Source organism: Entelurus aequoreus, linkage group LG04, assembly GCF_033978785.1.
Source record: "Entelurus aequoreus isolate RoL-2023_Sb linkage group LG04, RoL_Eaeq_v1.1, whole genome shotgun sequence".
NCBI classification, from domain to species: domain Eukaryota; kingdom Metazoa; phylum Chordata; class Actinopteri; order Syngnathiformes; family Syngnathidae; genus Entelurus; species Entelurus aequoreus.
Genome location: NC_084734.1, coordinates 28649441 through 28677298, shown reverse-complemented (window position 1 = coordinate 28677298; position 27858 = coordinate 28649441). Strand labels below are relative to the sequence as shown.

Below are 27858 nucleotides of genomic sequence, written 5' to 3'. Positions count from 1 at the left end.
TATATATACTGTGATATCACAAAGTATGCATTTATTTTAGTATGTCCTAGGTGTCCTGCTGTAGCCAGGAAGCAGTATTTGCCATTTACTTGAATGTCCCAGTCTTTAAGTATTGTACTTATTACACACCAGCTGTTTGATTGTAACGCGTAGCTTTGTTGTTTTAATGACCAAATTTGGAGGTGTTAAATTGAACATGTAAAATCTCTAATGTTAACCAGTTGCATGCAATATGACATATCCAATATAAATTAGCATCCAGCTAGTGCATTTTGAAAAGTGAGCGCTTTCTATCTGGCTTGTTGTTTGCATTGAAAATTGCAACTTTACCACTATGCAGTCCACTATGAATACACCTGTTTGGGCCGCCTCCAAGTCTGCAACCCGGCGTGACATCGCATGTAACAAAAGTATTTTATATTGTACCGTTTGATTTTACGTGAATCAATAAGTTACCAACCTATGAAAATAATCAGTACAATTTCCACAGACAAAAACAGCGCATTTATGCAGCATTTTTACTTCACTTTGCTTTCACTTACTGCTGCGAATATATTTGTTCGCCACCCCAAGCGCTTACATCTGTTACATGCAACCCAGCAAATACTTTAAAAATAAAAGTTAACACTATGTTTAATCTTAAAAAAAAAAAAACATTTTTAGGGCCCTGTGAGACCTTGAAACCCACGGTACATATTGGTAATTATTGATCTATGGAATGTTTTACCAAAAATTATTGAAGATTTCTTTAGCAATGAATATGTTGCTCATGGAAATGTGTCCTAGTTACCAAATGTCACTCAATATGTTCTCCATGCTTTACCGTAATTCTATTTTGGGCATTTTGCTTTGTAATCGTCTGCAATTATATTAATTTACCGTAATTTCCGGACTATAAGCCGCACCTGACTATAAGCCGCACCAGCTAAATTTAGGGAAAAATACAGATTGCTCCATATATAAGCCGCACCCGACTATAAGCCGCAGGGTTTTGATGTGTAATTACCGTAGTATATAGGGGTTCCTGCTACCACGGAGGGGATTGTCGGGACAGAGATGACTGTTTGGGAACGCAAAGCGTCCCATTTATTAACAATAAATCTTTCAATCATTCAATCAAACTTTCACATCTTTGACATGGCGAACAGCATTCGTGCAGAGTACAAATAATACAACGGTGCAAAGTAATACAAAGTGCTCGCCTGTACTTTATCAAAATAACCAGCCTACCGGTATATGAAAAGTCAGTCTTTAATCATTGTGTCATCGTCTTCCTCCTGCGTACTAAAACCACCGAAATCCTCTTTGTCGGTGTCGGAGAAGAACAGGCCGTAAATAAGCCGCACCCTTGTATAAGCCGCAGGGACCAGAACGAGGGGAAAAAGTAGCGGCTTATAGTCCGGAAATTACGGTATATTAGTTAAATATAATGTTCATTTTGGCAGAAAGTTCTGCCCTCCATAGGCTGTGTACATAATCATAAAGGTACTCAATTTAAGTTTCCTGTTATTTTTATTTGTTTATCAATTGACTGTGCACTTGTTTCGCCTTTGTATTTGCATGAACCCTCTTGGTGTCTAGTCTGTATTTTGTCCTCAAAACCAGAGTCTGCAAACCAGTTAGCACAGATGTGAAACTTGGTCAACAATGACTATTTGACTTTTTACATGGTCAATGGTGCATGCATTGTTTATTGAATATATCTGTTGTTTGTTTCACTGAAACATAAAATATCCTTAAACAATTTCCCTGAAATGGATCCCATATACATTGCATTTACTTCGAAAAACAAACTCAAATGAAAGCAAAATACTTGAAATAAATATTGTATACAAGGGTGTGATTTGTCAGTTTTTTTTCGGATTTTCATTTTGTCAGACCAAAATGGTCATTCCTTTTGAATCGTTTAAATCAATGGAGAATTTTTTTGGTGGGGGAACGTTGTTGAACAATTGATGAAAATGAATTGGATAATTTTGCTGGCCCCGATAAGGTGTGTGCGTGTTTTTTTTTTTGTCCTCGTGGCTCGCCTCCACAAACAAATGGAAGATAGTTCGGGTTTAGCACCTGGCCACGTTTGTTCCATACTGGGAACACAATTAATGGAGTGTACGGTATTATCTTTGTCTGTTTGGGGGGAGACGGAGCCTCAAAAAATCCACACACGCGGTGTCCAAGTCAGCTTTGTTATTTAGTCAACATTAGTCAACTCTACAGTATTTAATTTGTACTAATCAAGGCAAGTCAAATGTGTGCGACATATTTTTCCCTGACAGTGAGGTGAATAACAGTAATGTTGTGATTTAGGGTGCCATAATCGTCAGCAATATTAACCTTTAAAATATAGGCTACGCTGCATATCAAATCAAGCACTTTCACAACTGCGGTAGCAGAGGAGCAACAGCAGCCGGTCACTTTGCTTCAAATAGTGTCATAGGGCTTTGAGTACCTTGAAGGTAGAAAAGTGCTATACAAGTCCTCAGCGTGCATTAAAGACTGCACCGCTGTTATTAAATTGCGCATGTGTGGATGCTTGCACAACACACACTTTTGCTTGTCTCCCTGGGGTCCCACTAACAGGACCAATATTAACCATTGTGCTAAAGAAAGTTTGGAGACACTTTTTCCCCATGTGGTGTGCTCCCTATAGGAATTTGTGCACCCACTAAATCTTTGCTTGCGTATGAGTCCAGAGAATGAGTAAATGTAATTGAGCATTGAAGGACTTTCACTTGAGTAAAATCTGTACCCCTAATAATGTTATATGATTATATTTTGTCATTTAATAGACATGTTTCACACGATTAGGTCAAGTGCTGCTGTTCAATTGATGGCGCTTAGGACAGCTGCTGCACACCGCTGTTTTTTTTTATGGCGCGGGAAAAAAATGGATAGTTCAAGTCATCATGTAATGAGAAAAAGATTAAATGTTCATACGAATTATGAACAAAAACACAAAGCTTTGTTTTTAAATATATCAATTATTTATTTATCTTTTTTATTACATATTACACAATGGCATCACATTCACGCGCCCCCTCCAGGACTCCATTAATGCCAGTTAATTTGCCGACCTGTGGGAAACACTTTTACGTAAGATAATGAATAATAGTGACTAATAACGCGTTGCGTTAGGTGTATTTTTGTTCTGTGCCAATCACACCTATGTATATACATATAAGTATGTATATATATTTATGACCTTTCTGATGAAGAAAAAGATGGTCAAGGATTTAGATTTTTGATGTCTAGAACATTTGTTACACTCAACCGAAAAAGAGTACAGTATGTTTGCATGTTAACAACTGCTTTGTAGATCCTTTCTTTCTATTATAACTTGTCTTTTATTACACTTCTTGAACCAGTCTTTTCCATTTTGCTGCCGATTGCTATGCTGTCTTCCTCATATCCCACCATTTCCCCTCAATTAACTTCTGCAGTGTCTTTTTACATGATTTAGGGCTACATTCCAAAAAGCAAATGGGAGATGGACACATCTGAGGCAAAACTCGGTAGGTTGGTTCTTTCATGGTTTATGATTTCATTGTTTATTTGCATGAGTACTATTCACTGTCAGCATTAGCAGATCCATTTATGACGATAAACATCTTGTACTATATGTGCGCTATATTGTGTTCAATGCAGTGGGAAAAATAAGTATTTGATCCCATACTAACTTGCAAGCATTCCTAACCTAACAGACCGGTTTTGACCCATGAAGCACACAAACTAGTCCTATTCCTTTTGAGAAATACATCAAAGCTCAACTCATTGCATGGGTAAAGGACACCTGTTACAGTTACTTCCATCCAAGCCTTTCCATCAACATGGACAAGACCAAAGACCTCACAAAGCACCCTAGGAACAAGATTGTAGACCGACACAACACTTGAGCGGATGAAGCTTGGTTAAAAAGAGACCAATATAAATTCCCAAGTCGGACAAATACTTTATAACTGTCAATGGCCCTCACTATGGAGGTCCATGCAAGATTTCCCTTTGTAGGATAGGGATGATTCTGAGAAAAGTGAGGGACCTGCACAAACAAAAAGATGCCCTATCGAAAAAAGGGATTTGGCACCACCAGTAACCAAGAAAAACATCAGAAACACACTTTGCTGCAATGGATTAAGAGCCTGCTCAATAAGACTTGTCCAGGCCTGTCAATGAACAACTGAATGACCCAGACTAGGGTTGGGGGTGTAAATGATGTGAATGGTCTCATATGTTCACGACATGTGACCAAATTGTGCTCTATGGCAGTGGTCTCCAACCTTTTTTGCACCACGGACCGGTTTAATGTAGGCATTATTTCCAGGGACGGGCTATTCACTTGTGCCAGATAAATACAGCAAAAATAAGTGCATGAAAAATACAACTCACTATAACGCTGAATTAGTGGGAGCCTTGGGCTTGTTTCTTTGCAATGAGATCCCCAGCAGGTTCCATCAACCTGCTGGGCACTGCAGATGGAAATCAGAATTTGGCTACAATCTGTCACATTTATATTTTATATGTTCATTAATGTTCATGGTATCATGTCACAAAAGTTATAACAAATAGAACAAAGGGCAACTTCCTATGAGGGGGTTTTATTGTACATCTACAGTATATACAAGCTTATTGGTGGGACAGACGAAAGTTAAGTCGGAGAAATTGCAGTCGTGAATAAATTATTTAATGTTTCTCTGCGGCCCGGTACCCAATGCGTCACGGACCAGTACCCGTCCCCGGACCGGTGGTTGGGGACCACTGCTCTATGGCATCAGCTTGACTCGACATGTTTGGAGGCAGAAAAATGAACAACATTCCTATTGTCAAACATAGAAGTGGAAACATTCTGCTTTGGAGATGCTTCACTCGACAAACCTGCCATTAGAATCCTGGACTGTTTAACTTTAAGGGTGTAAACTTACAAAAGTAATAAGGGATCAAATACTTATTTTCCACTTTGTATACAGCCCAAAAACATAACCAATATTTGGGGGCATAAGCAGCCCCGCTTACCAGTAGAGTGAATGGGCAAGTTTAGTTGGTACAACTCAGAACTGACAGTGGTCCACCAGAGAACTAAAGTGTAGTTGTATAAATGTTGTAATGTATCGACAAGTGGACTGATTAGCAATAATCATATTTATACAGACAAGCTGGATGGTCTGAGGGGCAGCGGGAAGAGGAAGCGTGGAAGCGAGCACACGGCAGGCATGGGGGACTATCTTCAGCTGCCAGATGACTACGCCACCCGCAAGTCTCAGCCAGGAAAGAAAAGGGTAAATTGACACTTCTGTGCCACAAATCTTCTGAATTGATTACATACAAATTAGCATTGTTCTACTAAAGCATTGCTTAAATGTATTCAGCTGACTGTATTTCTTCAACTAGTGGTCTTTGCTCTTTAATAATCGTTCTTCTGCTATTAATTGCCTGGTGCATTGTCCATTTAAAAGTAAATGCCACACCTCCACGTTTACTTTAACCAGGGTATTCCCAGGGTCTTAAAAAGTCTAAAATCAAATCATTTTAATTTAAGGCCTTAACATGTTTTGAATTTTATTCAAATTTTGTAAAAAGTCTTAAGATACAACCATATAAGGTCTTAAAAATATATTAACGTGTTTATTTTAAAGCAAATGCATAAACTTCAGTCTCGCGTCAAAATGTTTTGATTTCTGAGAGTACCATTCTTAACATACCTTAAAGTACCAGTGCAGCCCGGTCATAATGTATCGAGCACAACCAGCCTGTGAGCTGTACATACGGCGCAGTATGTTACAGGAAAGTTTAGCTAGCAGCGGAGATTAAGAAATCAAAGCAGAGATATTTGTGTGAGATGGATTAGTGCAACAATTTGTGTCTGCAGAACAAACAAGTTAATGCGTGACGGAAGCCGACGTCACAACCTGGGTCAGGACCTGGTTGTGGAGCCGCCGTCGAGGGCAGCGTTTGTAAACATTGTGGTGAATGTGAATGGACCGATGACATAAAAGACGAAAATCCAGGACAAGTCAATGTGAGATGTGCTAAAACACCACAAATACCAAGACAACTTTACAAGGCTCGACAAAATGTTTTATTTACTACAGTTCTAGTCCGATACTAGCATGTGTTGCAATAGAGAGCATAAAAGCAGGAATAGCATCAAAAAAGCTTAAGTTTATGTAGGAAAGTGATAAAATTAATATTTATTAAGTATTGACTTATTATATTTAAATTTTAAGTTGTATTTTGCAGTATTTATTTTTTAACATTCTTTCAAAATGCATTTTCACAAATACACCCACGAAAGCACAATTCCATACCCCTTAAATATGTTTGGTACTGTAATTGAGTAAATATCCATCAATTTCCTGTTCATGAGGCCAAATCCTGGTCACCCTTTTATTTGTTGCTCAGGTGCGATGGGCTGACCTAGAAGAGCAAAAGGACGCCGATCGAAAACGTGCTATCGGCTTTGTGGTGGGCCAAACGGACTGGGACAAAATTACAGACGACAGTGGCGTGCTTGCACAGAAAGCGCTCAACCGTACAAAGTATTTCTAAGAAGATCATCTTAACCACTTGTTTCTGTTTTGTTTGAAGGTATGTATGTCTCTATTTTAATGCTAGGGTTTTTTAGATAACTGCCATCTTATTCATTTGCGAACTGGAAAATTGCCTTGACTTTGTTAAAAGTAATTTCATTGTCTTCCACAGTGGGTGTGATAAAATAATGTTACAGAACATGATGTGCTAATAACATCAGCACATTTTTCATATTAAAGTAAACAAGAACAGATTTATTGTAGCTCATCAATGTATGAGGTATAAATGTATCAACATTGTTTCTTTTTCTTCTGCAGGTGTCCAGAATATGAAAAATAAGACTCGGTCAGTCAAGTCTTTATTTTCCTTGATGAGGATTGCAAAATATTTTTAAGTCTACTTCTGGTCTATAAATTTTTTGTCATGATTTTATACGTTCATCTGTATTGTTGTTTCTTGACCCATATAGACTGTAAGAAAACAATAAAATTTCACACACTTCGAATAAACGTGGAGTTATTTTGCATGATAACTACAGTATCACTCATTAACACACATGAATGAATGTGAATATTTTCTGATAGCTTTACTTACACCCATGTGGTGTTTGCCAATACAAAACTGGTAATGTTGCCATTTTCTTGACAATTTCAAATGGTCATGTCCTTTTATTAATCCAATGTCCTCATGTCATGGGTTTAAAAAAAAGGATTAATATTTGGATGTAATAGCTGTACTTTGACGCAACTCATGCTTTACGTAACTACATAGTTTCTATGTTTGAGCAGTAACAATAGAAATGCCCTCCAAAGGCTGTTAGATGGTATACATGTATAATTGTTGTGACTGTTCGAATGTTCGAATCCCATGGATATATTTGATCCCATTTCATAGTTTGATTTTAGGAATTCTATTTCAAGGTCTTTCAATGTGAAATCTTTAAGGAACCTTTTCCATCTCAAAGTTGTGAAGATGCTGGTCACTTGAATGTAATAGCATGTTGTTATAGAGCAGTGTTTCCCCAAAGTGGGCTTTACTGGTGGTCCGCAAGTGACTTGTTGAACTTTGTGACATCACCTAAAACCTTCAAGTGATACAGATGATGTGAAAGGGTAGTCACATAAAAAGAAAATGGGGAATCAGTCTTTATTCTTTTGTTTTCTGTACTCTTGCTTTACTTATGAACCATTGTTTTCTGTGTAATTTGACCGTGTTTTACAAAAAGTGAGTACATTTCACTTAGTTTCTGTTTGGTTTTTTTCAAAATGTACTGTACAGTACCTCACATTTCAACAACTGTTTTGTTATCTTAAGGAACAATGTTGTAAATACTATTATAGTGTACAGCAGTGTTTCTTAAGCATAAGCCCGGGGTCCACTTTTGGGCGGCGAGCACCCTAGAGAGAGCCGCCAAAAAATATCGGTTTCTCAGCGGTGGTCCTTATGGGTTGCAGCGATACTCAGTTGTAATACACTTTTCCACCACTTGTGGCAGTAATCACAATCTCAAAAAAGAAGAAGTCTGGAGCTCGAGTCATAGAGAAGTTTAATAAGCTCAAAAAATGATGACTGAAGTGGTGAAGATGAGTCTTTTTAACTTTAATTTTATTGACAGGTAAACGTCTATTATTATTTAGTTTATTTACTTAATCACTGCATAATTTCCATCAGTTATTTATTAGTGCCTCCTTATGCAGCATTATTTGATTAGTACTTGTTTTTGTTATCAGCCTACCCTAAGCCTAAGGTTTATGTGCTAAATAAATATTTTTTGTGATCAACACATGGTTTCATAACATTTGACATGGTTGTTAAACTGTGTGTCAGTTAGATGTAATTATTGAATATGATTAAAACCAAGAGTAAAATTACGAATTCAGTGTTAATATTTGAGTGGGCCCTGAGGTCAAAAAGGTTAAGAAGCCCTGCTGTACAGCTTGTTGGAGCAGTTGCCCTTTAGCTGCTGAAAATGAATCATCCATCCATTTTTAACGCTTGTCAACATATCCATTATTGTATAAACCGTCTTGGTTGAGGGCTGCATGAGCGCTGGGAGTATTGTGGAACTACAGTTCATTGAAAGGAAACATTAATTCCAGCATGTACTTGGAAGTCAGTTTTCGAGTTGTTCAACTGCTAAACCATTTGAGTCCACTGTATAATACACTTTTGAGAAACACTGTTCTATTGTACATCTAGCTTTATTACTTTTGAAGATTTCAGCTGCACTTTCACCAATTAAACATTTTTATGAAGAGGATACATTTCCATCTTTAAAACCTGAAGAACTTCCTGGAATTCCCGTCGTTATCAACAGTCTTGTATTGGAATGTCACACTGAACCCAAGGACCATCTGTCAAGACTGAAGAACAAACTCTTGCTGCATGAGTTCATGGTGAGTACAAAGAACAGTGCATAACTTTTATTTCCACTTGCGTCATTTACTCATTTTGCAACATTTCCAAGAAAACTTTTTGGGGGGAGGCATGGCATTGTGTCCTTGGGCAAGACACTCGATCCACCTGCTCCCAGTGCCACCCACACTGGTTTAAATGTTGCTTAAAGATGTAGATAATGGGTTTTACTATGTAAAGTGCTTTGAGTCACTTAAGATAAAGTGCTATATAAATATAATTCACTTCACTTTAAAGAAACAAAAAAGCCAAAAAGTGTCTCAAAGGTCTTTTAACCGCAACTCTTTACTATACATTTACTTTTCCCCAAGACATCTGCTTCGAAAACGTATACATTCAAGACGTTGGAATGAAAAGATTTTGATTGCGCTACTATTAAGAAGAGAGTGGGCAAATGAGTAATCCCCAATGTTAATTAACACAATGTAACCACTGCTGCTGGTTAACCGCATAACCAAAACCAATTCAGGGTCAAGAAGATTAGCACCCTAAACCTTTGAACATTTCTCAAATATTGTCCAGTGCCTACAATGTTCATAACATTATTTATATTAAACCATTCCTCAATGGTATGGCCTCATTTTGGTATTAAACCATTCCTCAATGGTATGGCCTCATTTTGGTACATTTTTAAATGTCTGAATGAAAAAATTATAGTGAAAACTGACATGGTCAAAGTTATTACTGTAGCCCCCATGTAAGTTTGAGCTTTAAAACACACCAATTAGTTATGAAGCACATATGAGCAATCACTAACACTGAGTCTCATTGAAGTAACCCAAAAAGCGACGTTAGTATCAGTTGATCGAAAGGGACTTGCTCTCGAGGTGTCTTGTTAGGAAGGGAAATCATCATTCCAAAAAGTAAGAGAATCAGTGTGGACCTCAGATTGAAGATCGTTGAGCCTGTGCAATGCAAAAGCACAAAACTAATTTTGGCAGATGTAAACCTGGATGTGGTTAAATAAGCAACATTTCTAGAACTAATTTCTGGATTCTAATTCAAGACGTGAATTAGAATTTCCGCCATTTCTCATAAAGACTTGATGATTCACGTCATATTGTTGTGAGGGTGCGTCATTGTGGTGGACTTCAGGGCCACCTCCAACAAAAACTCAATTGTTCTCACAGCAGAACGTCAAACATCGACTAAAAAATGCCAGAGAGAATTTGAAATGGGGAATACGTTTTGGAAACTAAAAGTTCTTGTGTGGCTCATTAAAGCATAGATCTCAGTTTTATGTAGAATCTGCTGAAGGTTAAGATCCATGCTCAAAGGCCAATCAATTTGGATGATCTTTAAAAAAAGGGACGTGGAAGAATGCACTAACATCCCTCATTAGACATGTGGCGACTTAATTACAAACTTGTCGAAGAAACGTGTTTCAATTCAGCAAATGTTAATTTAGCGTTATGGAGATGTTTTAGTTCTACTCAATTTATCTGTAGGTGAAAATTCAAGTGTCATTAAATATCCATCAAAAATTGACTTTTTTTACGTGAATGTCTTGGAAATTATTTAACAAAGCTACGCACTACAAATCTTTGCAGATCCAATAAACATCTTTGTGTCAACATTGCTTTTTCTAATGTTATGTGGACTAACAAACAATACTTCTCAGGTCCCACAAGCTGTAATTTGTGTGTGACATACAAAATAAGTTTTTCGATCACATTTTTTAAGGCTATCATATACCATTGTTCTATTGACTGTAAATGCTGTACAAGCCTGGTAATTACATTGTGCTTCTCAGTCTACTGCAGGACCAGCTGCTATAGAAGCAGTCATGTTCTTACCTAATTTCAATTGACATTTCCAATATTATGTTCCCCATTGAAAGTAAGTCCACATTGTGACTGACTACTGTGGCAAAGGATGTTCAGTAGTAGTCTGCATGACTGTTATTTCATTCATAACTCATGAACTCAGCAGGAATGTCGGTGTCTAGTTTACAGATCACTTTGTAGATGGCTTTTTTCCAGGATGGATCTCGATCCTTGCCTGTAGAAATGGCAATGTAGAATTGTCTCAGTGTAATCGCTGCCACTTCCAGGAACCGATCCGGGACCTGTTTGTGCAAAGACTCAAATAAGACCCCTTTACATCAAATATACTCTAAAATTGAGTGTGTATGTGTATGTATATATGTATATATATACATATATATGTATATATATATATATATATATATATATATATATATATATATATATATATATATATATATATATATATATATATATATGTATATATGTATATATATATGCATATATATATACATATATATATATATATATATACATATGCATATATATATATATACATGTATATGTATATATATATACATATGCATATATATATATATATATACGTGTGTATATATATATATGTGTGTGTGTGTGTATATATATGTGTATATATATATGTGTATACATATATATAAATATATATCAGTGGCGTGCGGTGAGGTTAATGTCTGGTGAGGCACTGCATCATCACAGTCAGATTTACAAACATGTGAACCCTAAATAGTATCTTATTCACCATGTGATTGGCAGCAGTTAACGGGTTATGTTTAAAAGCTCATACCAGCATTCTTTACACAACTGTAGCACACAAAAATGCACATTTAATAAAAAAAAACATTATTATGGTCTTACCTTTCGTGCTGGGCAGCTTTGCGTGTGTACCACGGCGTTTGAAAAGAACGGGTCTTCTGTCCCGAAGTCAAAAGCAAACCTTTTAGCACCGGCGTTGGTATACCTTTAATTATTACCTCCTGCTTCGATTGAAAGTCCCGTTTAGAAAACTGTTTTATTTTACATATGTAATCCTCCATGTTTTTAATAAAAGTCCAGGCGAGAGGAAATAAACAATAGTTGCAAACCTTTTTTTTTTTTTTTCTTCTGCGGCCGAGGAATGATCTCTGGGATCACTACCGCCCTCTACCACCAGAAGGCCGGATTACTGCGAGCCTCAACCAGTACGTTTTTTGCAGCAGATTTATGAATGCTCAGCACAAGAAATACGTTACACGCATACAGTTTTTGACAAAATACACTGTACATTATATACCACAGCTAACTAAACTATGCCATAGTTTAGTTAGCTGATATAATTCATATAGCAATACAGTCTCACTGCACAGCAGCTCAGCAGTTAGCCGAGTCATTGTGCACAATCCATGTTGAGGCACAAATCAGTGACGTGCCTCAACTGGCTGCTGATCACCGCGCCGTCTCTTCTCAGTATTTGAACGGCAAATGTGAAAATAAAAATAATCTAAAACTGGTGAAGTTAAATGGAAAACAACTTTAGTATAATCACTGGATACATATAACAATTTAATTATTTTTTTCTTTTTACATGTTTTTTCTTTCCATGACGGCAGGTGAGGCCCCGCCTCCCCTGCCTCTAGTGACGGCACGCCACTGATATATATATATATATATATATATATATATATATATATATATATATATATATATATATATATATATATATATATATATATATATATATATATATATATATATATATATATATATATATAATAACATTGTAACATTTTGTTGTATGATTTTTATCACTGGAAACATGACAAAATGTTCCTTTTTAGGACTTTGTTGATAGTCGTTTTCAAAGTTGACATAATGGGGGTATTTTTTTGTTTACTATTTGCTCTTAAATGCAAAGAACAAAGCATGTGGGGCTTTGCTTCGAAATGCTTCACGTTCCGAACATTACAGTAAGTACTTCTAGAGTGTATTTCTTTAAAGTTAAGACTAGTTTAAAGTTATCTTCATTGAAAATAAGGAAATTTCAATGTGACCCCAAACTTTTGAACGGTAGTGTACATATACAGTATATATATACACACACACATATATATATATACACATATATACATAAATATGTGTGTATATATATATATATATATATACATATATATGTGTATATATATATATACTGTATATGTACACTACCGTTCAAAAGTTTGGGGTCACATTGAAATTTCCTTATTTTCAATGAAGATAACTTTAAACTAGTCTTAACTTTAAAGAAATACACTCAATACATTGCTAATGTGGTAAATGACTATTCTAGCTGCAAATGTCTGGTTTTTGGTGCAATAGCTACATAGGTGTATAGAGGCCCATTTCCAGCAACTATCACTCCAGTGTTCTAATGGTACAATGTGTTTGCTCATTGGCTCAGAAGGCTAATTGATGATTAGAAAACCCTTGTGCAATCATGTTCACACATCTGAAAACAGTTTAGCTCGTTACAGAAGCTACAAAACTGACCTTCCTTTGAGCAGATTGAGTTTCTGGAGCATCACATTTGTGGGGTCAATTAAACGCTCAAAATGGCCAGAAAAAAAGAAATTTCATCTGAAACTCGACAGTCTATTCTTGTTCTTAGAAATGAAGGCTATTCCACAAAATTGTTTGGGTGACCCCAAACTTTTGAACGGTAGTGTATGTGTATATATATATACTGTATATGTGTGTATGTACATATATATATATATATATATATATATATATATATATATATATATATATATATATATATATATATATATATATATATATATATATATATATATACTGTATATGTATGTATAACATACATACATACACAGTGGTACCTCAGTATATGATAGGACTAGGCCTAATATGAATGACGATGGTCAAATGATACTGAAGGATTGATGTGCTACGAATCACAAGGAGTGATACTCTGTACCTTGTCACTGATACAATTGCGTTGTCGTTTGACTGTTTATCTGGAAGTGCTTTTAATGCCTCCCCAGTGACACCTTGTACAAAATTGTAGTCAGGCGTTGCTTGCCGTGTTTGACAGATTTTTGTTGCCGTCATCAATCTTAATTTTAACTAAAAAATATTAATTCTGAAATGTAGGATTATTTTTGATCTTGTCGCGCTAATAAGGTAAATGTTTTTTTTTTTTCTGTTTACGACTTGGCGTATTGTCCAGAGTTGCACGTTTCATATTCTGCATAGCTACTGTTACAACGAAAATATAATATGATTCCCGATAAATGTATTTGCAGGTCAAAAGTAGTGACTTTCAATGCAGCAGATGGCGCCATTATGACACATCAACACAGTATCAGTGCTGTGTCCATACAGCCAGTAAGTGTGCCATTTACCCATCACAACCAAATAAGTATGAATGAAGAATGGATAAATTAAAACTTAACATTACTTTTACACAAACGCCACCTCCGAACATAGGGACAAGGTCTTTATTGAATTCACTCTTCACCTTTATCAAAGTGCTTGCACTCACAACTTTATTTGCCCCCCTGGTGGCTTATTTTGCAGTACTCAGAGTACAGAAACTGTCACTGGCCACTTGATTTCGCAGAATCATACGCAGATGAATGTTTGTTACATGCAGTGTTTGGCTGTACGATAGACGAGATGGTAAACAAATTGTGACAGAGGTACTACTGTGTGTGTGTGTGTGTGTGTGTGTGTGTGTGTGTGTGTGTGTGTGTGTGTGTGTGTGTGTGTGTGTGTGTGTGTGTGTGTGTGTGTGTGTGTGTGTGTGTGTGTGTGTGTGTGTGTGTGTGTGTGTGTGTGTGTGTGTGTGTGTATACACACACACACATACACATTTTATATATATATACATACACACAGTGCATATTATTTGTATTCCAAAGTGACCATGCTAAAGCAAGGTAAGTACAATATTGACATGAATATAAGATAATATATTGTGGAGGGGGGCGTGGTCGGCGCGCTGGCTGCAGGAGCGGTGTGTACCAGGGCCGGTTTTGGAACACAGCTGACAGGTGATTAGATTGCCCAGCTGGGGCTGGTTTTCTAATCACTTGTTGTCTTGATCAGTAGCGGTCGGGAGCGGAAGGAGGAGGAGGTCTTGGAGAGAAGGAAGAGACAAATATTTGATGAGGCGGAATGAAAAGTCAAGAGTCGAGTTACGAACATTAACGAGCAATAAAGCTTTGTGGAACGCTGGACTCAAGTGAAAGTGTGTGACCAACAACACCCACTAAAAGGCAACCTCTACATCTGGCGCCCAATCAAAGAACGGATCACGGACCATGACAGCACCCAACCCACTAGCAGCGTTGGGGCCCACTAGCAGCGTTGGGGCAGGTCCTGGTGGGGGTGGCAGCGGCCAGCCAACGGCAGATGGAGGTAGTCCAAGTGCAGGTGGCGCAGCAGAGCCAGATCCTGCAAGCATTGGAGGAGCAGGTCGGAACAGCGGCGCCAACATCAGCGGCCGTGGTCGTACATCGGATGTCTGAGGCAGAGGATGCACAGGCATTCCTGGATATGTTTGAGTCCACGGCGGTGGCATGCGCTTGGCCAGAAGAGGAGTGGGCAGTACCGCTGCTGGCGGGAGAAGCGCAACAAGCGTCGCTCAGCCTACCGCCATGTTCCCGGATGAGGTTCCTGGAACCTGAGGCGGGCGGTGCTAGACCGGACATGGTCTTCCAGCAAAGACCACAGGCGCCAGTTCCGGGTGCTGCGTCTGGGCCCGGAGGATCGGCCTTTCGTGCTGGGGCAGCAGTTGCGTGACGCGGCGGTGCGCTGGCTGCAGCCGAGGGAGGCCGACGGCAGGGTGATGGAGCTGATCCTCCTGGAACAGTTCCTGGAAGCGATCCTGGCACGGACATTGGCCTGGGTTCGTTACCAACGCCCTCAAGACCTGGCAGCGGCGGTGATGTTGGCTGGGGACCACTTGGCGGTGCACCACGAGATGCGGAAGGGGGAGAAGGCCCCGGAAGCGGCTGAGCAACACTAACTTTCCCGAGCAACACTAACTTTCCCGTTTTTTCAGGTCCCGGCCGCGTCGGATGCTGTGGTTCCCCCGCAAACGGCTCCTCAAATGCCTGGGCAGGCGTGCTGGAGGTGTGGGTAGCCCGCTCATAGAGGTAGGGCAGGTGATCCGGGTTGTCGGCCCTCCAGCCACCTCCCCCGGGCCGGGAGGGACATACTATGTACCGGTAAGGATACAAGGGAGTACACACCGGGTAATGGTGGATTCGGGCTGCGAGCAGTCCACGATCCACCAGAGCCAGGTTCGACCCGGGGCTCTGAGGAAGGATACACGGATGAGGATTAAATGTGTGCATGGGGATATTCACGAGTACCCTATTGTGCCGGTGGAAAAAATTTTCAAAAGGAAAAAATATAGTGTTAAGGTAATGTAAGTTCGCACCTGGCGCACCTGGCACTAACTAATAAGTTAGTGAAACAGTGCGCAGGGGTGCACTCACGACCGGAGGTAAATGGAATATCTGCGCTGTTCTCAGCGGCGACGCGAGGTCATCCGACACTGCCAAAGGGGAGGGGAAACCGGCAGAGGCTTCGCAAGAAGTCCCCCAATGGTACCCCGTGGCCGATTTTCCACTTGAGCAGATCCCGAAGCAGTGCCGCTGCGGTCCATCTCCGCAAAGAGTGTAGCGCAAGCGCTGTTTCAGATCATCTCCCGAGTCGGAATCCCTAAAGAGATTCTGACTGACCAGGGCACGTACTTTATGTCATGCACGATAAAGGAGCTGTACGGATTATTGGGGATCAAATCCATTCGGACCAGCGTCTACCACCCACAGACCGACGGGCTGGTGGAGAGGCTGAATAGGACATTGAAATCCATGATCCGTAAGTTCGTGCACAAGGACAAACCAAATTGGCATAAATGGTTGGATCCCCTGTTATTTGCAGTGCGGGAGGTTCCCCAGACATCAACAGGGTTTTCCCCCTTTTAATTATTGTTCGGTAGAAGGCCGCACGGGGTGCTGGACCTAGTTAAAGAAAGCTGGGAGGAAGGTCCAAGCCCCAGCAAAAATGAAATCCAATACGTCATGGACTTGAGAGCAAAACTCCACACATTGGGGCACTTGTCACGTGAGAATTTGCTCCCGGCCCAGGAGCGTCAGCAGCGCCTGTATAACAAGGGGACGCAACTCAGAAAAATTTTCACCGGGAGATAAAGTACTTGTATTACTCCCAACATCCAGCTCCAAGTTACTCGCCAAGTGGCAAGGACCCTTTGTGGTCACACGACGAGTGGGTGACGTTGATTATAAGGTCAGGCGTTCTGACCGGGGCGGAGCAACACAAATTTACCACCTCAACCTCCTTAAAATATGGAGGGAGGCGCAGCCTGTCTCCCTGGGGACGGTGATAGAGGAATGCGAAGAGCTGTGGCCGGGGGCCCCCCGCGCCTCCCGGCTCTCCCCTCTCCTCTGTGATAATCAGCTCACGCCGTCCCAGAGAGCAGATGTTGCCAGCTTGCAGCAACGCTTTGCTGATGTGTTCTCCCCCCTGCCAGGCTGCACGAACCTCATTCAGCATCACATTGAGACCAGCCCGGGCGTGACGGTGCGGTCTCGGCCCTATAGGTTACCCGAACACAAGCGCAAAGTGGTTGGGGAATAATTAAAAACTATGCTGGAATGTGATAGAAGAGTCACAGTGCGTGGTGCAGTCCCACAGTTCTGGTAGGGAAGAAAGATGGGTCTGTGCGGACTACCGCAGTGTAAATGAGGTGTCCCACGTCGACGCCTACCCAATGCCTTGGGTTGACAAGCTCCTGGACCGGCTGGGCACTGCTCGTTTTTTTACGACACTGGATTTGACCAAGGGCTACTGGCAGATTCCCTTGTCTCCAGAATCCAAGGAAAAAACGTTGTTCTCCACTCCGGAAGGATTATACCAGTTCGTGACCCTTCCGTTCGGCTTGTTCGATGCGCCCGCCACATTTCAGAGACTCATGGACCGGGTACTGCGTCCACATGCTGCATGTGCTTCCGCCTACCTGGATGATGTCATCATCCAGAGTGGCACCTGAGCGGAGCATATGCAGAGGGTGGGGGCGGTCCTCAAGTCCCTGAGGCAGGCGGGGCTCACCGCCAACCCGGCGAAGTGCGTGGTTGGCCGTAGGGAGGTACAGTATCTGGGATACCACTTGGGAGGAGGGCAGGTAGACAAAACAGCCGCAATTGCGGCCTGCCCGACTCCCAAGTCAAAAAAAGAGGTGGGGCAGTTCTTAGGGCTGGCAGGTTACTACTGGAGGTTCATCCCCCGGTTTACGGACCTGACCAGCCCACTAACTGACCTCACCCGAAAAGGTGCTCCAGAACTGGTCCAGTGGACGGGGCAGTGCCAGCAGGCATTTGAGAGGGTTAAGAAGGCCCTTTGCGAGGAGCCGGTCCTGCACATGCCTAAATTTTCCCTCCTGTTCTGTCGGGCAGAGGGCTGGGAGACGTTTTGTCCCAGCAGGCGGGGGGCGTTGACCGCCCAGTGCTGTACATCAGCAGAAAACTGTCGGACTGGGAGGCGAGGTACAGCACGGTGGAGAGAGAGTGCCTTGCCATCCGGTAGGCGGTAGGTGCCCTCCGGTACTACCTGCTGGGGCGCTCGTTCGGCCTCTGCTCAGACCACAAACCCCTCCAATGGCTCCACCGCATGAAGGATGCCAACGCACGGATCACCTGTTGGAATCTAGCTTTGCAGCCTTACAACTTCAGAGTGATCCACAGGCCGGGGGCGCAGATGGCCGTAGCTGACTTCCTCTCCCGCTCCCATACGGGGGGGTAGTAGGCGCGGCCGGACGACTTCCTGGCCTAAGTCTGGCGGTGGAGGTATGTGGAGGGGGGCGTGGTCGGCACGCTGGCTGCAGGAGCGGGGTGTGCCAGGGCCGGCTTTGGAACACAGCTGACAGGTGATTAGATTGCCCAGCTGGGGTTAGTTGTCTAATCACCTGTTGTCTTGATCAGTAGCAGTCGGGAGCGGAAGGAGGAGGAGGGCTTGGAGAGAAGGAAGAGACAAACATTTGACGAGGCGGACTGAAAAGTCGAGAGTCGTGTTACGAACATTAACGAGCAATAAAGCTTTGTGGAACTCCGAACGCTGGACTCAAGTGAAAGTGTGTGATCAACAGCACCCACTAGGAGGCAACTTCCACAGATACATTTTTCTCGAAAAAGAAAGGGGATTGTCTGGAGACCCAAACATGCAAACCAACAGCTGGTGCCAAACAATTTAGACTCTGAGCTTTTCTTCCTGTCACTCTCACACACCAGCGACCTAGACAGATTCCGCTGAGACCAGCTGGATAAACAGGACAGGAGTCATGATGCTATTTTTTTATTATCAATAAAAGAAAGTAATTTAACTTTCGAGCAGCTAACGTATATTATTCCCAATTGCTACTGTGTTGATAATTAAGGCCCCGCAAGGGCCCTATTGACATTGTTGTTTTTTCTTCAATACATTTGGACACCTTTTTGAAGCCACTAACATGCACAAAAAATGCCCCGTATTTTGAAATTGTGTCAGGTATGACAACATTTTATATTTACAACAAAGTTCTAAAGCTTAGTGGTATATCAGATTTTTTGTTTTTACCCTTTGTGTTAATATTTGGCTGTTTGTTGCGCTTCTTTTGTTTGTAAAATATGTCGATTGAGATGGGGTGTGATGTTCATATGTTGTCAATATTCTGTGTTGTAAATCGCACATTCTTTATTTAGATGTACTGTACATTCTGGGTGTCTCATTCAGTAAAAACATTTAAAATTTCATTTTTTAAGGCGGTCTGTCGAAACGTTTTTAGCATTCAATCAGACATTATTGTGAGGTTTTGTATTAGTGTTCCTAAAAATCAGATAGACCGGCCCCCAGACACATTTTTTTTATCTAAATTTGGCTCCCCGCGTCAAAATAACTGCCCAGGCCTGTCCTACGGGACTTGACAAAATGAGTCGCGGAAAAAATTACAGGTACTACACATACAGGTAATGATAAATTGCGAACAAAATGTGCCTACACCATGAGATGCCGGCGTGGTATGGCATCATACTTTGCTCCGATGGTTTTTGGCCATTTTTCAGCAAAAATAAGGGGTCGTACTTTTTTTAAGTTAAAGTGACAGCTACATAGAGGTGATGATAGCTTGCGAACAAATTTTGCGTGTGCCATAGGATATGGGCGTGGCATGGCGCCAAACATTGCTTCAATGATTTGCCACAAAACACGAAAAGTTAATAACTTGGCTCCACAAATTCAGATCTTGAGCTTATTTGGTAGAAGTTATAACACCCTGAAGTGCCAGATGGCCTTTCCTTCCTCTTTGTAGTGAGTGGTGTCTAGCGGTGAAAACTGCCCCACGCCATTACCAATCATTTCTGCACTTTAGCTGATCATACTAACCCGATGGGTGATGATAAATTGCAAAAATGTTTTGCAAATGACAGGATGTGGGTGTGGCATGGCACTAAGGGCGATGCAGACCCGCAAGGGCCATATTGCGATTGCTGTGTTTTTTCTTCTATACCAAAAATTGCCAGGGGCCGTTCTATATATATATATATATATATATATATATATATATATATATATATATATATATATATATATATATATATATCTGTCTTATTGTAGATTAGACAAATTGCCTTTTCCTTACACTGAACAAAAAAAAGTCACATATCCACTGATATTTAAAAACCTACACTCGGAGTCTATTTTACGTTTCCCCAACGTTTTCACCTTCTTTTTTTTCCCTCGTGTACTAATTGACTGAAAGAACGCGCACTCGTTTGCCCGACACTGCGGCGCGAGCGTGACGTTATCGATGGGAAAATGCATTTTTAGACAATATTTGCCTGAGCGGCTAGGAAACTCAAGTTGCAAGCGGTAGAAAATGGATTGATGGATGGACTAAAAAGGACAGATACAAAAAATTTAAAACAATTATTTTTTTTACTCTGGACCACCCGGGGCTGTATCTGGTCCGCGGACCGTAGTTTGGGGACACCCGTTCTATACGTTTGGACGCCTTTTTGAGGCCTGTAACATGCACAAAATGTCCCCATATTTTGCATGCTCGTCAGCTATAGCGAAAAATTTTATATTTTGGTGTCACTAAATTTTTGGTGGTGGGTCAGGTCATCGGGAACCACGTGACCGCAAACATTATACGTGCCGGCCGATTTGCATGAACCCAGCGGTGCAACATGGGCTAGAAGCTCGTTCAACGTTGCTCACAGCTTTATGGTTTTGTCTTTAATGCTTGCAAAAAAATGGGCTTTGAAAAAAAGACTTGTCTCACAGTATATAGATATATGCACTTTAACTTAGCGGTCAGTGTATTTGCATATCCTCCTGACAGCCAGCGTCCTCTGCAGTAGACATTTGTTTTTTCTCTAGTTGGTTACACATTTCAGATAATCAATGGCCTTGCAAAACACTAATGTCCCCTGCAGAGTACACTGGCTCTCTTATTTATATTTCTGCAGTATATACTTCAGTAGTTCTGCATGGTAACATTTTTAACTCCACCACCTTGTCATCATGTTGCTTTCCTGATGTTAAAATGTCTCTACCTCTAAACTGGAAGCACCCAGATGGAGTGAATCTGTGACTATAAAATGTGCCAAACATTTAATTGAATCAACTAAAACGGGGCTTTTTAAAGCGCAGAAAGCATAATACAATACAAGTAATACCCCAGGATAATCACCTTTTCTGGAGCATATTTTGGCCCAGACTATTGCTCATGTCTCGCCTTAGAAACTACAATACATGTGACCTCTAAACACAAATAAGCAGGTTTGAAAACATGTTTTTCTTTATTTTTCTCAATCTGCTGCACCCCTGAACTGTTTCTTGCGCCTACTTTGAACTAATCACTAGATGTTGTGTGTCTATAACCTAGAGCAGAACGTGGTTCTCAAAATCTTTCAACAAGTAGCAACTTAGAAAACACTTGGCTCTTGGTAACGCCACAATAACAACTTTAAAATATAGTAGCATGGTAGGCCTAAGTATTCATTAAAAACAAGGCAGAGGTTTTATTTATTTACATTAAATATTTTGGGCCTCTGTAACATTATACACAGTTTGAACAGTAACATTGTGTTTGAATACGGGAAAATAAAACACTGTACTTTAATCAAGTGGTTTTTTTTGGTGTACCACTGGTGGTACGGGTACCACAGTTTGACAATCCACTGATTTAGACAATTGTCACAATTCCCATAAATATTGAGCTATGCCATGTGTGTTTTTCACAACATAGCGATAGCTAAAATATACAATCTTAACGGTTTATTTCTGTGACATAAGAATCATCCCAGAAGTTTCTGAAGTTGAAAATGAAGAGTTAATAAATTACTTTGGCCCATTAATATTGAGTTTTACAGCGGGAGCCATTTTATTTAGGCATGCACGCATATCCTCCTGAGCACCAGCGATGTTCCTTACAAAGGACGCTGATTCTCAGGAGGGGTATTCATTAAAAAGGCCAAAGTACCCAAAACCTTGTGTATTTCATCAATACTGGTGCAAAACATCCTGAGTCAGATCGCTATTGGGCTTAACATTCTCAATCACTGTTATTTTTCTCCATATTTGAAGACATAAACCTCACCTGGAAGTCATTTCCTTTGTTGTAGTGCATATTGAGGGCCCTGAAAAGTTCCGACTCTCTCCCCACAGACAGCGCCCTGTCGTCGGCCGGCCCTCCCGTGACGGCGTGTCGGGCGAACTTCTCCATCTGGATGTAGTAGAACTCCCGGAAGTTGCTGAACCACTTGATGAGCTGGGAGGTGATGCAGCGCGTCAACTGGACGGGAGGGAGCGATACAGTTGAGTGATCTTTTCATCACCTTTTGTCCCACGGAGGTAGTCAAAGAGATGAGATGGTGAAGTGGCGTTTGTTTGCTCACCTGCACGTCACGGAAACACGTCTTTAGCACCGTTGAGCTTGGGTAGCGTGTGTAGAAGAACATCAGCTTTGCTTTCTTCAGATGGTTGGTCGTCAGACCTTCCTAAATGTGCTACAGGTAAGGACAACACACTCGATGCATTTTTAATTGAGGGCCATATCGCAGTTATGTTTGCCCTCAGAGGGCCACTTCCAACAGTGAATGATCTTATTACACAATTGCCTATGCATTTAATGATTTGGTTTTTTTACGTACATTGTATAAAAAAAAGGGTAGATTTTACAGTAAAAAACTGACAGGTCAGCCGCAAAAAATGTACTGTAAAATTTAGTGTTTTTTTCGGCATGGAAAAAACAGTTGCACTGTTTTTCACGGTACAAAATTGGCAGCTCAGTTGATAGATTGTTACTGTAAAATTTACAGTGTTTTTTTTATTTTTTTTACTGTAAATATAAAACTGCATTTTTACAGTAAAATTCTGGGAACTTAGCTGCTGGATTTTACCGTGTACTATTGTGAATAGCAAAACAGTACCACTGTTTTTTACAGTAAAAAACTGGCAGCTTCGTTGCAAAACAGTGGTGCTGTTTTTTCATGTACAGTAAAATGCTGTAAAACCACAGTAAATTTCATAAAGCCGCTGTAAAATCTAATTATAAAATTTGACAATTTGATGAATAACTTTCTTTGAAATCATAAGTCAAGCTGATTAAAAAGTATTTATTTGTGGTTTAACAAAAACATTGTTTGATTGTATATTTGTAACATAATATTTATGTTTAAAAAATTTGCGATTGCATTACGTAAATGTATTTTTTCTGTCCAAATGGAAAAAAACTAATACTTTTAGTAAGAAAATATAAAGTACTTTAATGACGTGTATTATTTCCAGGCTTTCGAGGGCCAAATAAAATGATGTGGCGGGCCAGATCTGGCCCCCGGGCCTTGAGTTTGACACCTGTGATTTATGTACGCTACTGATGCGCAATACCAAGGACTTTATTTCTGATCCGATACCGAGAAAATTCAGGCTGGTACCGGCGATATGGATACTTTGTGCAAATGTATCTTAGTGTGTCTGCTAAAATTGAAAAAGTTATGTTTTTCAAATAACATCAATAATATAATTACATATTTACTATGTATGTATTATATTTATTTATTTATTATTATATATCAAGTACCAATTATATAATGATTATTATATAATTATTTCAAACTGAAGTATAAGAATATAGCCAAACAAAGAACAAAATCATACAAAGTACTCGATTATGGTGTTTTAAACCATAACAAGTACAACATAACATAACAAAAGCATTAAAATAAATAAAATTATGCTATTCGAATAAAAGGTAAGTCACAATTCAGTTCCATGGACATGTTGACAAAAGCATTCGACATTGACACATTGCCTCTTTCACAAGTTGAGTTACTTTTTAACACTCTATTCTAGTTAATGATACACTATCTCAAATAGCTAAATTATCAATGTTTTGATTTGAGAATCAATATTAGGGCAGAAAGATCTGGTATCGATCCGTAGATCACGAGTGTACTTTGCTGACAAACTGAATCCCACCTTGATCCATGTCTGGGTCCCTTAAATTCCCCTCCCGCCATCCGAACTGTAGACCTTAAGCAGGGGTGTCAAACTAATTTTAGCTCAGGGGCCGCACGGAGGAAAATCTGTGCACACACGTATTAAAATCATGGGATTAAAGAAAAAAATAAAGACAACTTGAGATTGTTTTCTTTGTCTTACTTTGGCAAAAAGTAGAACAAACATGTTCTGAAAATATTACAATAAAAATATAGAAAAGACTACTGGCAGCGGTAGAGCTTAGATCCATGACGGAAAGAAGAATGTGAATGACCTTTTATAACTAAATAAATGTATATATGCATAAAAATGTGTTTTCTTTTGTATTATTTTTTCAATGAATTAAGTAACGTTTATGACAATTTTTTCCCAAAACACAATATAGAATGTGAGATATAACAGGATAATACATACATTTATCATTTGTTTTCAAAACCCCAAAAATGTACCCATTTTTGTGACTTAATGGGGTCCCTGAGACCCCATTCAGAAAATTCCTAGTGCCAACACTGATGGAGTATTGGTGCATGCAAAAGAGCAGCAGGCGGCAGTGGCCTGCGGGCCCGTTCTAATACTAATCCAATATCATCCCGGGGGCCATAGATAATTCATTCGCGGGACGGATCTGCCCCGCGGGCCTTGACTTTGATACATAGGACATAAAGGATACGCTGAGTATATAAAGGTTGTTCTTTCTGCCGGACTCACCCTTGACATACGGGAGGCAAAGATTGTCCAAAACCGCGCTCATGTGACCAGTTGGGCTCCTTGAAGACCTGGAGTTGACCTTTGATCGGACTGTGACCGAGTTCCACGGCGGGTCAAATGTTGCCCGTCTGGACTTCGTCTCTGAGCAGGGCCCGAGAGCGTTGCAATAGTTAAGGACCAAAGGGCCAGAATCAAGACTTAGTTGGTGGACTGCTGAGCCTTCCATTTGTGGTCTTTGTAGCACAAGAGAGAGCGCCTCGGTTTGAACATCTTGTACCTGCAACTCTTCCTTACAAGGATGTGCAATAAACTCTGCACCATCTTCTTTTTGTGGCAAGGGCATGCTTTTGAAAATGGAGTCGACGCTCCGACTGACCGCTCTGGATAGTTCATACTTCAAAACATCTGCCATCAGCTTGGAACTGAAGGCGTCCATCTTTGGGGTCTTCCATTCTCTGGGTCTGTTTTCACACTTTGCAAGACTTTCTTTCACCATGTCACCCGCCCTTTGCCTCATCTGGGATCGCAGCTCCTTCATCATTTCTTGCCCCTGCGTCCCAGATGTTTCTTCACGCCCGTCCTTCATCGCCACATCTGCGATCCGATCACCCGGCGTCATACCTCGAATGATGTTCTCCACTCGGGCACGCTTTGCTTGACGGCCGCTCCAATCCCATTTGGCCTCAGGAGTGCAGGGATGTTCTTCTGAACCATCCCTGCTACCATAATAAAGGCTTTCTAGTAGCTTCCTGCTCTTCTCACCCACTTGTCCTAAGGGGTTCAACACGTCTGGTACTTCTGATCCGGACTCAAAGTGTTGCTGGGCAGTGCAGTCATCTATGCTGGAACACAAGTTTTTGCTCCACATCCTGAGATGCATGCCAGATGAAGGCAGTACAGGAGAAACAATCAATAGTGCATCTTCTTCATCTACGTTGATAAAAAAAAATAGATTCATACCTGAGGTCCTCCTTTTCAAGGGAACTTCTCCGAGGATAAGAGGGCAGCAGGACTTAAAGACTCCATTCATTTGGGGCTGCCTTTAAGGCAAGGGGGTGTGTCCTCATGAGTTGGTGGCCACTCCCCTTGTTGCCATATTTCCCAGGATTGTACATCATTTAACAGTATTTTTCCACAGTAAAATACTGTAATCAAAATGTACTGTAACATTATAATAAATGACTATGATTTACAATATCCTTTTATTTTACAGCAGTTAATTATTTCACAGTAAAAGCCCTATGTATTATCACTTAAAATTACTGTAAATTCAAGCAGATTTGTCTCTTAAACTTAAAGGGTTCTGTAGGCTGCGTTGCACGCTATAGAGCACAGGTGTCAAACTCAAGGCCCGGGGGCCAGATTTGGCCCGCCACATTATAATTAATGTGGCCCGCAAAAGCCCTGAAATAATCAGTCAATAGAGCATTTTATCATTTACTAAATGTAATCTTTTCATTGTGACAGACAGAAATACATGTATTGCATGCTATTGAGTATATTTTAAACGTTATCTAATAATGCAACAAATATAATACTATCATTAATTTCAAACTTTTTCAAATTAAAACAAAAATAAATATCTGCTTGAGTTATATCAAAGCAAGTTATTTGTCAAATTGTACACTGCGGAAATGACAATAGATTTTACTGTAAAAAAAAATTTTAAAAAGCTGGCAGCACAGTTGCCAGGATTTTACAGTAAAAAAAACTAGTACTGTTTTTCCATTTACAGTAATATGCTGTAAAAACCATTGTAAATTTTACGGAGAAGTTGTGGCAACTCAGCTGCCAGTTTGTTTGTTTTTTACTGAAAAATAGATTTTTATTTTTTTTACAGTGTATGTAATACAAATATAATAATCAAATGCACAACAATTAATTTTATGATATCATGAGGTGAATTCTTATACATTTATATTCATAAATTATATACGGTTACAATCGGCCCTCGTAGGGCAGCCATAACTGCGATGTGGCCCTCCGTGTAACCGTGTTCGACACCCCTGCTATAGTGCAAGTGTGTATGCTGATAAAACCGGGAGTAATTAACTATGAAAATGCATTTGTGATTTTAGTGAAACAAGCTATAAAATTACTGAAAAATGTAAGCATTTAGTTAAAACTTTATAACAATTGACCGAAAAATCAATGCTATGCAGGTCCAGTAAAATGCTTTCAAGATATTTTACAGTCATATACTGTAAATGTTACTGTAAAAGTATTCATGTTTTTGAGTTTGAACCATTTTTGAAAAGTGACCTAAAATAACCCAAATTAAAGACAAAATGTAAATGTTTTTCATGTTTATGATCCATCCATCCATCCATGGGAGGGGCCATAGAGGTCGGGTGCAATGTGAGCTGGGCGGCAGCCGAAGGCATGGCACTTGGCGGTCCAATCCTCTGCGACATAAGCTAGCTCTTGGGACGTGGAATGTCACCTCACTGGGGGGAAGGAGCCTGAGCTAGTGCGCGAGGTGGAGAGCTGGATATAGTCGGACTCACTTCGACGCACAGCAAGGGCTCTGGAACTAGTTCTCTCGAGAGGGGCTGGACTCTCTTCCACACTGGCGTTGCACGCAGTGAGAGGCGACGGGCTGGGGTAGAAATTTTTGTTGCCCCCCGGTCTAAGCCTGCACGTTGGAGTTCAACCCAGTGGACGAGAGGGTAGCTTCCCACCCCTCTTGGGTGAGGGGACGGGTCCTGACTGTTGTTTGTGCTTACGCACCAAACAGCAGTTCAGAGTACCCACCCTTTTTGGATAAGTCGAACACGTTTCCAGTGAGGGTTGGACTCCGCCAGGGCTGCCCTTTGTCACCGATTCTGTTCATAACTTTTATGGACAGAATTTCTAGGCGCAGTCAGGG

At 40.5% G+C, this 27858-nt stretch overlaps 2 protein-coding genes across 2 annotated transcripts in view; one reads left to right on the top strand and one right to left on the bottom strand.

The window, feature by feature from the left end:
• The window catches only part of ylpm1 (YLP motif containing 1), a 45846-nt gene extending 38789 nt beyond the window's left edge, over positions 1–7057 (top strand). The window contains exons 18-21 of the mRNA XM_062044535.1: positions 3461–3512; positions 5143–5270; positions 6394–6579; positions 6840–7057. Coding sequence (XP_061900519.1) covers positions 3461–3512; positions 5143–5270; positions 6394–6540 — 327 coding nt within the window. The 3' untranslated portion in view covers positions 6541–6579; positions 6840–7057. The remainder of the gene's footprint in view (positions 1–3460; positions 3513–5142; positions 5271–6393; positions 6580–6839) is intronic.
• A 1364-nt stretch (positions 7058–8421) lies between these two features.
• Positions 8422–25977, bottom strand: LOC133648441 (prospero homeobox protein 1-like). The gene is made up of 5 exons (XM_062044536.1): positions 25950–25977; positions 24952–25858; positions 22679–22780; positions 22381–22575; positions 8422–11005 (listed from the first exon to the last, which is right to left on the bottom strand). Exons 2-5 carry the CDS (start codon positions 25855–25857, stop codon positions 10844–10846), a joined length of 1365 nt encoding a protein of 454 aa, XP_061900520.1. The 5' UTR covers position 25858; positions 25950–25977; the 3' UTR covers positions 8422–10843.
• Between the last annotated feature and the right edge of the window lie 1881 nt (positions 25978–27858).